This window comes from Meles meles, chromosome 11, assembly GCF_922984935.1.
Source record: "Meles meles chromosome 11, mMelMel3.1 paternal haplotype, whole genome shotgun sequence".
Lineage (NCBI taxonomy): Eukaryota > Metazoa > Chordata > Mammalia > Carnivora > Mustelidae > Meles > Meles meles.
The window spans coordinates 44018234-44031716 of NC_060076.1; the positions used below are offsets into that span (position 1 = coordinate 44018234).

The following is a 13483-nucleotide window of genomic DNA, read 5'->3' on the forward strand; positions in this document are numbered from 1 at the left end:
AAATATCCAAAAAGGAGCCTGAAAATATTTAAGTAAGAAAATGAATGTTTAAAGACTATACATATATAGTATTTCACTTTTTGTAAAAATATAATCAATATGGGTATTCAACTGCAAAGGAAAAACACTTACAAGGATATTATACCAATATTAACAAATTATTATCTATCATGATCATATTGCCATTTAAAGAAAAGGAAGAATGTACTGCATGGAGCACTGGGTGTGATGCCAAAACAATGAACACTGTTATGCTGTAAATAAACAAATAAAAAAAAAAAATAAGGGAAAAAAAAAAGGAAGAATGCATTAAGCATTAATAAATCATAGTTGCAAATTGCTAACATATACTATTAGCTGAGAATGATCAATCTTTACTGATTTTGTACATGTCACACATGCTTCATTTAATCCTCTGACAAATACTTATTAAACACCCATTTCGTGTCAACCACTGGCACAGTGCGGGGAGAAAGTGAGTGCAACAGGTATCTTCTCTATCCTCTCAGGGCACTCAATCTAGAAGACCTCTGACATTGTTTAGGTAATTCTATCAGTAGGATAAACGATATAAAAAGGGGGCTTTTCTGTGCATCCTGTATAGATAATCAGAAGTGTAAATCAAGAAGTTCAAGGACAGGACTGCTTTTTTACAGCACTAAACAGTTTTAAAACTAAAAATAACCTAAATGTCTAATAATATGAAACTGTTTCAGTAAACTATACTATATCCATTAAGTCAAATATTATATAGAATCGTATTTTTATAAGATATGACAAGGCAAACTACTTATTAGGTATAGTTAATTATCAAAAACAAGTTTCCAAATAATATGTACAACATGACACCATTTCTATAAATACATAGAAATAAATGTATACATATATATAAAATGTATGTACATATATAAATATAGACTAGAAGAATCCACACAAAAATGACAAGAATTTTTAAAAAATGACAAGAATTTTTAAAAAATGACAAGAATTATTTCTTCTGTGGGATATTCATCATTAAAGTTTAATTCTATTTGTGGTTCTTTTGAGTTAGCAAAGTTTCTCCATTAAAAATGCTTTACTTCTGAAATTTTTAAAAGCTATTATCATATCAGCTGTGCCCAGAACAGGACCTAGCACAGAGTGGTCCCTCAATATAGGTTTACAGAAGGAGAGCAAAAATAAATTCATTCTAACTGAAGCCCATACACAACTTCTTCAAAGCCTGTGGCTATCTTCAAAGCCACAAAGTCTGGAAGGATAAATAAAGCAAAATTTAAAAAAACTGGGGGAAATCGGAGGGGGAGACAAACCATGAGAGACTGTAGACTCTGAGAGACAAACTAAGGGTTTCGGAAGGTGGGTGAGCCTGGTGGTGGGTATTATGGAGGGCACGTATTGCATGGAACACTGGGTGTGGTGCATAAACAATGCATTTTGGAACACTGAAAAGAAATAAAATGGGGGAAAAAAAAGATATCCTAAAATAAACCAGAAACCTATAAACTGCCCTCCTCCACCAAAAAACTGTTTCGGAGTGGAAATAGAGATTAAAAACACAGGACAGATAGTTTAAAAACAGAAATAAATTTCAGAGTCTTTTTTTTCCTTTTTACCTGAGAATGTGTCTCATTTTCTTGCAATTGTGTTTTTAGTGTCTCATAATCTATGTTTAGCTTCTCCGTTATTTTCTTAAAGGCATTTCTGCGGGTTGTTAATACTGTTTTCTCCTGATGTAACTTCTAGATAGATCCAAATAGAAGTAAATAATAGACTTTAGCAAATATCTAGTAAGCCAATATAAGTCATTTTTAACTTAAATAATTTCAATGATATTTTGGTAAACTTCTACCAAGATTATAATTACTCTAAAACCGGCTTGTAAAAATATCTTCTGAGTTATAACAAGCTAAATTAGTATTAACTATATTAATAACTCTACTAAGGCTGCTAGATGTGTTCCTATCCAACCAAATTTACTTTAAATTAATGTAATAGCAACGAAAAGCCACTGATGAATAAGTCTTAAGGAGGGCAATTTCATAATTGAACCTGCATTTAACAAAGTTCATATTTGTTGAAATGCTCTTACTTTTCCTTTTATTTAAAACTTACATCTCTCTAAATTCCTCCCATATACATAAACATCTTAGACATATCAAATAATCACCGGCAAATAATAAATTCTATGAACTACATATATATTAAATTTGATCAAGAAAAAACAATATGAATTATAACAATCTGAATTATAATACCACTTACCTTTTTCTTTTCTTCCCCTGATGATTTTAAAGCTGGCAAATCATTATATGTCTCCAGGTCAGTTGTCATTTGCTTAATTTTGCTTTTCAGAGAATGCTGTTCCTCAGTCATCTTACTTTCCAGAAGTTCCATTTTCTGTAGATCCAACTGTAGACGTTGACTATCTGAAATACAAGAAAATTCAAGACGATAATTAATCAAAACTTTATTCCTTTCACAAAGAGAAATGCAATGCAACCATTAAAAGTCATGTTTTATAAGAATATCTACAAAAGAAACATGTTTCACGGCAACCAGTGAGACAATACAAAGAAAAGTTAAGAAAAATAATATTTATCCTCCAGGTAACCAACATAACCTGATGTATATCAGCCATATTTGTCTCCATGCTTATACAAATATTTAAGATGCACATAAGTGTTTTTTTCCTTACTTAATACAATAACATATATTATGAGATAAAGACCCATTATTTTTAATAGGGACATGAAAGCAAATTATGAAATATACAAATAGTTGAACAAAATATTATAACTACATATATAGTCAATTCTCCTTACTTAGGGGAATTCTATAAAGTCACTGTAATATTGAATTAGCAAATACTGAAATATTTCTCCTAGAGGGGATATACGGTTAGGCTCCTGAGAGCTTCTGGTCATAGTATTTTCATCAACCAACTAACACATAACCTTGTTTTATGTGTGTTTCTGTTTAAACATACATATATATTTTTCATTCATTAACATTGAACTCTAGGCCAACCTTATGCCTGAATGAAGATAATCTAATACACTTTTTCTCTATAAGGCACAATGCAGCCTTCTTGGGTTTAGGAACACAAGCCAACACTTCAGCTTATGCTTGGGAGCCATTTTATATAGAAAAATTGAGAACAAAAAGTACAAAAATGTGAGGAAAAGTGGCACTAAATTTGTGACATAAAGGATAATTGTTAATAGTGTGAGGACTAAAACAAAAAGAGTGTTGCTGTATTCAACCTAAAGATACAAATGTAGTGATCTGAAGCGACACATGCACCCGAATGTTTATAGCAGCATTGTCCACAATAGCCAGACTATGGAAAGAACCTAGATGTCCATCAACAGATGAATGGATAAAGGATATGTATATATAAAAAGGAATATATATATATATATATAAAATATATATAAAATGGAATACTATGTAGCCCTCAAAAGAAACGAAATCTTGCCATTTGCAACAACATGGATGGAACTAGAAGGTATTATGCTGAGCGAAATAAGTCAATCAGAGAAAGACAATTATCATATGATCTCTCTGATATGAGGAATTTGAGAGGCAGAGTGGGGTATCTTGGGGGTAGAGAAGGAAAAAAATGAAACAAGATGGGACTGGGAGGGAGACAAACCATAAGTGACTCTTAATCTCACAAAACAAACTGAGGGTTGCTGGGGGTTGGGGGAGTAGGGATAGGGTGGCTGGGTTATGGACACTGGGGAGGATATGTGCTATGGTGAGTGCTGTGAAATGTGTAAGCCTAATGATTCACAGACCTGTACCCCTGGGGCAAATAACACATTATATGTTAATGGAAAAAAAAATTAGAAGACAGTGTCGCCTTGTTTGACCTCCGTGGGAACGTATGTCAGGCAATTCACATTTTTGACTCCACACATGTCCACAAATGACTGTAAAAGTGCTAAAAGTACTGATTTCGGGGTTACAAATTAATTATGCTAGAGTAGACAAATTCACAAATATAGAATCCATGAATAATGCGGACTGTATAGATGTGTACATGAAAGAATAGGTGTACCTGTGTCTCATACTTTGTTTTAAAAGTGTGGAGCATTTACTATGTGCTAGGTGCTAAGAAAGCAGAGACATTGTTTTTGTTCAAGGAGCTATATTCTAGAGGTAGAACTAGGAAATTAAATAAGCATTTACAATAAACTAGATAACTACTATGAAAATAGTTAATACAGAGAGCCATGAGAACATGTGGTACTTGCCAAGAGAGCTCTTTAAAGACATGCCTTTTAACTAAGTAAGGCCTTAAGGATTAGGAATCAACCAAAGCAAGGAAAAAGTGAATGTGTTCCAGAGAACACAATCAAAATGTGCAAAGTCTGGAGGTAAAAAAGCATGGTACATATGTGCAAATAACAGAAGTTCAATATGACTAGAACCCAAAGTTCAAAGTGGGATGGATTTCAGTTCATGAAGGGCTTTTTAGATGAAAATAGGGAGTTGGAACTTTATCCTGAGGGCTATCAAAAGTAATTGATGGATTTTATTTTTTTTTATTTTTATTTTTTAATATTTTTTATTTATTTGACAGAGAGAAATCACAACTAGGCAAAGAGGCAGGCAGAGAGAGAGGAGGAAGCACGCTCCCCGTGGAGCAGAGAGCCCGATGTGGGGCTCGATCCCAGGACCCCGGGATCATGACCTGAGCTGAAGGCAGAGGCTTTAACCCACTGAGCCACCCAGGCGCCCCTTAATTGATGGATTTTAAATCTGAGTATGGCATAATTAAATTTTAGAGAGTTCACTCCGGTTTCAATGTGGGCAATTAATTGGAAAAGCACTAACTGGCCCAGGAAGACCAGTTAAATGTTGATTCAGTGATCTATATAATAAATCTTAGACTAGTATAGTTACTTTGGGGATTATTTTTTCATTAAGCAATATTGATTAAGTGCTTTCTGTATGCCAGGCAAACTTCTAGGAATAGGGGATATAGCAATGAACAAAACATATGAGAATCCCTATCTTGATAGAAATTATATTCCAATGGAAGACAACTATATGTGAAATCTCAAGTTACCTCACATGGAAATAAATGAGGGAAAAAATGAAGGAGAGATGTAGAGGGACTCAAGAGATATCAGGGAAACTGACTGAATACAGTGGTTGAGAAGAGATGTCACTGGAGAGTCCCATTTCCAACTTGAGTAAAGGTGTAGATAGTAGGAAAGCCAGAGGGAGGTACCAACTTTTGTTTGTAGGAGGGAAAGAGATGAAGGATACTAGTCAACTTAGGATATGCTGTTCGAGTTACCTCAGAAGCACCCAAATAGTAAACATGCCCATGTATAGATATATATGGGTCTGAAGCCCTGAGAGAAATTTGAAGATAGAGATTTTGAAATCATCAACATAGAGAAAGCACCTGAAGTGATGGGAATGGTTGAAATCATCAGGAGAAAAGGATTCATGACAGAACCTATAAGAATAAAAAATTTTTAAAGAATAAATTTACATGAAGGATCCCATAAGGGAGAATAAGAAATGACCAAAGGAATAAAAGCAAAATCACAAATGATAATGAAAAGACATTTCAAGAATAAAGGAGTGATTTGTAATGAAGACTACTACTTAGAGATTTCAAACAAACAAAAAGACTGCAAAATACAAGTTGCGTTTACTGTCCAGGAAAACCTTGACATATTTCCTGAGAAAAGATTTCATAGAAAAAAAAAAATGGGACCAAGAGGGAGAGGAAGGCTTTTAAATCTGGATGTGAAACCTCTGAAAGGAAGGATGATAGTTGGGCAGAGAATACTTTGGAGAGGCTTTTTCATTTTTTTCCAAGATGGGGAAAATAAAAAGAAAAAGCCTAGAGAAGATATTGGCAAATGACATATCTGCTAAAGGATTAGTATCCGAAATAAATAAAGAATTGATACAACTCAACACCAAAACCCCTCAAATAATCTAATTAAAAATGGGCAGAAGACATGAACATTTCTCCAAAGAAGACATACAGGCGATCAACAGACACATGAAAAGATATTCAACATCACTCATCATCAGAGAAATGCAAAAACTACAATGAGATATCACCTCACACCTGTTAGAATGGTTAAAATAAAAAATGTAAGAAACAAGTGTTGGTGAGGATGTGGAGAAAAAGGAACCCTTGTGCACTATAGGTGGAAAAGCAAACTGGTGCAGCCACTGTAAAACAGCATGGAGGGTCCTCAAAAAGTTAAAAACAGAACTACCCTATAATCCAGTAATTACACTACTAGGTATTCACCCCCAAATTACAAAAACATTAATTCAAAGAGATACATGCATCCTATGTTTACTGTAGCATTTACAATAGCCAAAAAATGGAATCAGCCCAAGTGTCCATAGGTAGATGAATGGATAAAAATGTAATATATACATATAAAATGGAATATTATCCAGCTATAAAAAAGAATGAAATCTCATCATTTGCAACAACATGTATGCAGCTACAGAGCACACAGGTAAGTGAAATCAGTCAGAGAAAGACAGATACAATATGATTTCACTCATGTGAAATTTAAGAAAGGAAACAAATGAGCAAAGGGAAAAAAAGAAGAAAGAAAGAGACAAAGTAAGAAACAGACTCAACTATAGAGAACAAACTAATGGTTACCAGGGGGGAGGTGGGTAGGGGGATGGGTTAAATACATGATGGGAGATTAAAGAGTACACTTACTATGATGAGCACTGAATAATCTATAGAATTGATGAATCACTATATTCCACACCTGAAACTAATATAACACTGTTTGTTAACTATACTGGAATTAAAAATCTTAATAAAAAGAAAAAAAAAGGACTGTAAATACCAAAATTAATAATCACAAACTCTAGATAGTGAGACTGTATTTTACATTTTCTTATTTATCTTTTTCTGTATCTCCTAAATCCTCTACAATGAGTACAAACAATAAGAAAACAATATTTTAAAAAATATTCTGTTCTGATAGAATTATACAATATCTACCTTCTCTATTTCAGAGACTTCTTAATATTGTGGTACTGACTTGATTTTTTAATTTATTTTTTAATTTTTTAAAAAGATTTTATTTATTTAGTTGAGAGAGAGCGAAAGAATGAGAGCACAGAGGGAGAGGAAGAAGTAGACTCCCTGCTGAGCAGAGAGCCCAACACAAGGCTTGATCCCAGAACCCTGGGATCAGGACCCAAGCCTAAAGCAGATGTTTAACAGGCAGAGCCGCCCAGGTGCCCCCCAAAAGTTCTTTTTTAAGGTGAAAGAAAAGTAATGGAGGGAACTAATATTATTGAATACCTGAAATATAATGGGTTTTATGTATCTCTTCTACTTTTCTTAACAGCCTTAGGTGGTAAATGTTATATGATGAAACTGAAGCTTAGAAAGGTAATTTTTAAAAAGATTTTATTCATTTATTTGACAGAAAGAGAGAAGAGAGAGTCAGGCAGAGGAAGAGGGAGAAGCAGGCTCCTCACTGAGCAGAGAGCCTGATGTGAGGTTTGATCCCAGGACCCTGGCATCATGACCTGAGCTGAAGGCAGATGCTTAATTGACTGAGCCACCCAGGCGCCCCATTAGAAAGGTAATTTGCCCAAGGTGACACAGCCAGTCAGGCTTTGGTGCTGAGTGATATTATCATGTTTACGAACAGTTTATTTTTAAAACAGCAAATGTTAATGATCCAGAAAGATGCTGCGATGAGTAACAGTGAGCTATGCGAAGAGGAACAGTAACACTTGCTCAATTTTGCTATTCATGCTTCCCCAGGCATCATTCTTTGTTTGGCTTTTCTTACAGCTATCAAAGTAAGCTGTAATTAGAGCAAACTAAAAAATGGATACTTAAAATGGAACTGAAATAAATATATATCATGCACATCCAGATGAAGATATCTGAATTCAAACCTGCCTAAATTAGTTTCCTCTCTATGTTCCCTGGGCTAGGTACAACAATAATCCTAACATCCCAAACAGTTACTTGTTTGTATATAGAGGCATGTAGTGAAACATTTTCATCTCTGAGCACTTTGCTTTCACTTTACCTCTATTTTAAAGTAGAGATATGAATAGCCTCAGAACAATATGGTGGTATTTCAGAGTATTAAGGCAAATGTGAACATCTTCCTTTTATTACTTACAGATATAGGGGTGAAAGATTTTTATAATAAAATAACATAAAATTTAATCTTATAGTGGGATGTATTATTCCCTGTATATATGTATTATTTTTCTCTGGCATTTTTCATTGTTTTTCTTTATGTTGCATTTTTGCAGGTTAACTACGATGGGCTTAGGTAAAGGATTTTTATACCAATCAGGTTTGGAGTTCAGTGAGCTTCTTAGATCTGTAAAAAACTTGGGTTTTTCATCACATTTGGGAAATTTTCAGCCATTATTACTATCTTTTCTCCCGCATTCTCTGTCCCTCCACTACTTCTGGGACTCCAATTATATACATGTCAGATGGCCTGAAACTGTCCCACAGATCACTTAGGTTTTGTTCATTCTTATTTCTTTTCCAGATTATATTATTTTATTGATTCTCAAGTTCACTGACTCTTTTTCTGCTGTCTTCAATCTTCATATAAGGTCATTTAGTGAATTTTTCATTTTAGGTATATTTCCAATGCTAGAATTTCCACTTGGTTCTTTTTTATAATTCTTCTCTTTCTGTGGGATTCTCCATTGGTTCACTTGTTAGGATTTTATTTTCCTTTAAACCCTTAAAATGTTCCTAAACATTTAAAGTCTTCTGCTCATTTCAACATCTGGATTATCTTAGGTTCAATGTTAACTGCTTTTCCCCTTGACTCATATTTTCCTATAAATTTTTATAGTATAATTGAAACTTTAAATGATATGTAGTAGAGATTCCGGATTAAACTGTGCTCCTTTGAAAAGTGTTGATTTATATTAAACAAGCAAGAAACTTTGCTGAACTTAAACCCTAAACTCTTCTCCTTTGTAGCAGGCAGTATATAAAATCTCTGTACTCAGCTCATTCAACTTCTAACTGCTGCTTTTTCCTAGGTCCCCTGAAGTTTACCCAAATGCTTACACAATTCACTGGTCAGATTAGGATCTGAATAGAGTTTGTGTGTGGATTTTGACACTTTGTTGCACTTTTACCATGATGTCTCCCTCTATGTGGGAGGCATTAAGTTGGCTTCTTCTCATAAAATTTAGCAAACTTTACTTGGAATTGAGGTTTATTATCTATACAGACTCCCTAAGGAGAAAATCAAAATACAAAACTGCTATTAAACCTTCTTCTTCAACCTCTGAAACTAGAAAGAGTATGGATTAAAATATAGGTGGAAGGTAATGCACTAAATATATCATGTTCAAAATTGAATGATTCTCCAGGTATAACAATTATCATAGAGCATAAAATATCAAATAGTTTAAGGCTTCAAAAGACAGGTGTTTAAGAAAGGAATTTTCCCCAACAAAATTGAAATTGGTATAATTAAACATGAGCATTTCCTTTTGTCCCCTTAAGAGTCTTAAAATTCAATTATATTGACATATATGTTATAAAAAAACATACAGATATATGGACTTAAATGTTGTTGAGTGGGTTTTGTTTTGTTGGATTCATATCTCAACTAGTGTTGAAAACAGTTAAAATGAAAATCAAAGTGCTAAATCAAAGTCACTGAAGCTTATGGTGTTTTAATGCTCTAAAAAGGAAATGTATATAGCTTATATATTTTGACTGTTCAGTGAAAATATTATTGAACTCTAACTAAAAGTTTAATTTGAAGATATATTAAGGACATTCATTTAGGAGTTATACAAACTGCTTTTCCAGAGAAAGAGAGAAAAAATAGTTGGTTGGTATAGGGTAAAGTTTATCTTCCTTTAACAGCAGGTCCCCTTGAAAAGTTAAAAACTTCTCCAAGGGAAGAGACAGGAAGAGGATGCAGACTAGTTCCTTCTGATATGCTATGAAGTTGCAAAGTTTACTAAGCAGTGTGTACATAGTAGCAAAATCTCAGAAGGAACCACTTTGACATGGGGAAATGTTTCTGAAATATTCTGCCATCAGTGCATTTGTTTATTCCCTGGAGTTTCCTTTCCAAAAATATAAATAAAAACTATTGCTGACAGATTCCTTGCCTCTTTACTCATGCAATACACCAGTGTTTCACAATCTCTTTTTTCCCCATCATTGTCCCCTCAAAGGAGTCTTTTGCAGACTATTTTTTTCCTAATCACCACCCTTCCATGAAACTTTAATATTACAGATATATATCTGTTTATGTACAGTGACCCTTTTGGGAGTTCACAAACCATTATAACCAAGATTTTTTTACTCTCCCCCCAAGAAATAATTTTGTCCCTTTGGGAATACTATTGCCCCATTAAGAAACAGTACACCAAGAAAATCAGGTGATTTCCAATTATAAATGCAAGAGCCAAAGGGAGGCAATTCACAAGCGGGAATGTAAAATTCATCTTCTCTGAAAGGTGAACAAGAATAGTATAGACTTCTTATGGTGATTTCTAGATACAAGAAAATCTGGGCAGATAAAATATACTTAAATGTGTAAAATAACTATTGTCCACCTATATCGTCAATCTAAATTCAACTATATTTTAATAACATTCAGCATACATTTGTAAGTCTATAATCTTTATAAAAACTCCCAGGTAATTGCATTTTAGAATGCAGAATTTTTCAGATTTTAGAAAAATAATATAGCACATATATTGTAACTCCACAGCAGGGTTTAAGGCACCACCCTGTCATCAAGTACTTAACTATTTCTGCAGCAAAAATGATAAACAGTCACATTAGGTAGGATAATTAAGACTATAAGTAGCCTCATGTCAGGACAGGTTTTGCTGCCAGGAGCATTTTAGATTTTGGAATTCCAAATAAATAAACATTGTGGATTCATTATTTCAATTCAAGAATCTCAACATTTTTAAGTTAGCAAATATTAATTCCTTGTTCCTTATAATTTCACTAACCGCCAGTGTAATTCCAAGTAGGGGAAAAAATAAAAATGGCTAATTCAAAATCACCACACACCAGCATAAAAAAACACTCATAGAAACCATCAGTTCAAGAAACAAAGATTCTATACAAATTCTGACTTTATCCTAAACTCTTTTTTTCTTTTGAGTGTAGCTGACACACTATCTTGAACTCTTTAAGCTCTATTTTGTGTATTTGTTTTTAATCTCTATCTGCAAGGACGAAATGACAGCCATTAGCCACATACGGTTTTTGAACACTTGACTATGTCTACTCCCAAGCTGAGATGGGCTGTAACTTTTTTTTAAGATTTTATTTATGTGTTTATTTATTTGACAGAGTGAGTGAGTGAGGGAGAATGCACAAGCAGAGGAAGAGGGGGAAGATCAGAGGCAGAGGGAGAAGCAGGCTTCTCACTGAGCAGGGAGCCTGATGTGAGGTTTGATCACAGGACCCTGGGATCATGACCTGAGCTGAAGGCAGATGCTTAACCGACTGAGCCACCCAGATGACCCGTAACTACAAAATCTCATTGATCGTTTTTGTACTGATTACATGCTTGAACAATAATCTTTTGGATAAACTGATTAAATAAAATGTTAAAATCCACCTCCTTTATAATCTACCTACTAGGAAATTTAAATTATATATGTAGCTGGCATTCTAGTATCATGTCAGTTATAATGGCTGAAACTAATTATAATTAAAAATTATTACTTCCTCGTGCTCACTTCAGCAGCACATACACTAAAATATTACTTCCTCGAGGATTCCTCTCCTTAACTACCCAAGACTGAGGTGGATATGAACACAATATAATTCTTTTGCTCCTTATCCTTCTATCATGTACTGTTTCATTATATTTTGGTTATTTGTTTGTCATTATTCCACCAAGCTGAAAGTTCCTTGAGGAAAGAGACTGGATTTTTTTTTTTTTTTAAATCTCTGTGTACCTACATTATAGCAAAGGCATAAAGCAAGCATTCAGTAAATGTTAAAAATGGATCAGAATGTCCCAATTAAATACTATTAAGTTGATGTGAAAAGTCACACAAAATTCTGAGGCTATAAATAAGCAATCATAAATTACTTTCTCAGCCTTTCCAAAATATCAAATAAAATAACATTAAATTTTTAAAGTTTCAATTTGTTACAGAAAAAAACAGATATTAAAATCTATGTTTTCTCACCTGAAGTCAAATTCCTAGCTGTACTTTGTGATTTCTGCATTTCAGTAGATTTAAAATTGAGATCATCCTGCATCATTTTCAGCTCTTGATTGGTGATAGAAGAGATCTGTTTCATACGATTTATATTCTATATTTGTAGAGAAATAAAAACAGGAAAAAATTCCACTGATTTGCTTCTCCAAGAAAACTTTTGGAAAACACTGCTAAACAACTAGATGTTCTGAATCAGTATCCTTTTTTGAAATACATCATTTATCACGTATGTTTTATGTCTGCTTAGAAGAATATAGTGAGATTCAAACTCAGGTTTTTACAATAAGGAGAGACTAAATTAAAGCTAATGTAAAAGAAATAATTCTGAATTTTATCTCACTGTAGAAGAAATTCAAATACACTATTTTAAGAACTGCTTGGAGTCTTCAGACACATAGAATATTTAAGAGATTGTGCATTTTTCCTTCTGTTCTACCACTCATTAGTAACTGTTCAATAAACATTTTTTATGAATCAAGATACTCCTTGATAAACTATACTCTTATAGATTCTTACAAGAATCACTTCTATTCATAACAAATGACTATGTAAAAATGTATCAACATTTTCCATTATAACACCTAGATTTTGAAGTTTCTGTGCAAGCATTACTTCTCTAAGTTCAGATACATTAACAATAGAAGAAAATCATAATAATTACTTTGAATTGGTCCCTTGCTTACTGCTAAAAACTGCATTATACATATGTCATCCTTAGCTGAATTTTGCTAGAAATACACAAATTAATAGCTTAAAAAAATAATAAGCAAGGGAGTGTAAAGGAAACAGATTAAATTAACAGATGTAATAGTAAACCACTGCATTTTTTGAGCTATATTTGGAAAGGTAATCACAGCAAAAATAATGAGGACACTAAGACAGGCACATGGTACTCACTCTACTACAGTGCTCCAAAAGTGCAACAATGTTGGCTTCTATCTGTGCCTTCCTTTCCAGCTCCTGATTCTTAGTTTCATCAAATGTCTCAATAAAAGCTGCAGATTCAAAATATGATGAGAAGCTACTGTTAATATATTTATACTATATAAATTCTGATCTATAGGTCTTAATGGTACTTTTTAGAAATTCAAAGCAAATTTTACATTATGGCTATATTTAATCTTTTATTAACCCACAGGTAATTAAATTACTCAATAAGAATATTTCTACATATTTTCAAGCTTCTAAAGCTTAACAGTTATGATCTTAATACAAATAAACTAAAGGGTATAAATTCAGGCTCAGAGGT

The 13483-nt window shown here is 33.3% G+C and overlaps 1 protein-coding gene across 4 annotated transcripts in view; it reads right to left on the reverse strand.

Moving 5' to 3' along the window:
* IFT74 (intraflagellar transport 74) overlaps positions 1–13483 on the reverse strand; it is an 88655-nt gene that overhangs the window by 5339 nt on the left and 69833 nt on the right. For all 4 annotated transcript variants that reach the window (XM_046022071.1, XM_046022069.1, XM_046022072.1 and 1 more), the window contains 4 exons: positions 13132–13229; positions 12202–12328; positions 2263–2426; positions 1614–1739 (listed from right to left, as the gene is read on the reverse strand). In XM_046022071.1, coding sequence (XP_045878027.1) covers positions 1614–1739; positions 2263–2426; positions 12202–12328; positions 13132–13229 — 515 coding nt within the window. The remainder of the gene's footprint in view (positions 1–1613; positions 1740–2262; positions 2427–12201; positions 12329–13131; positions 13230–13483) is intronic.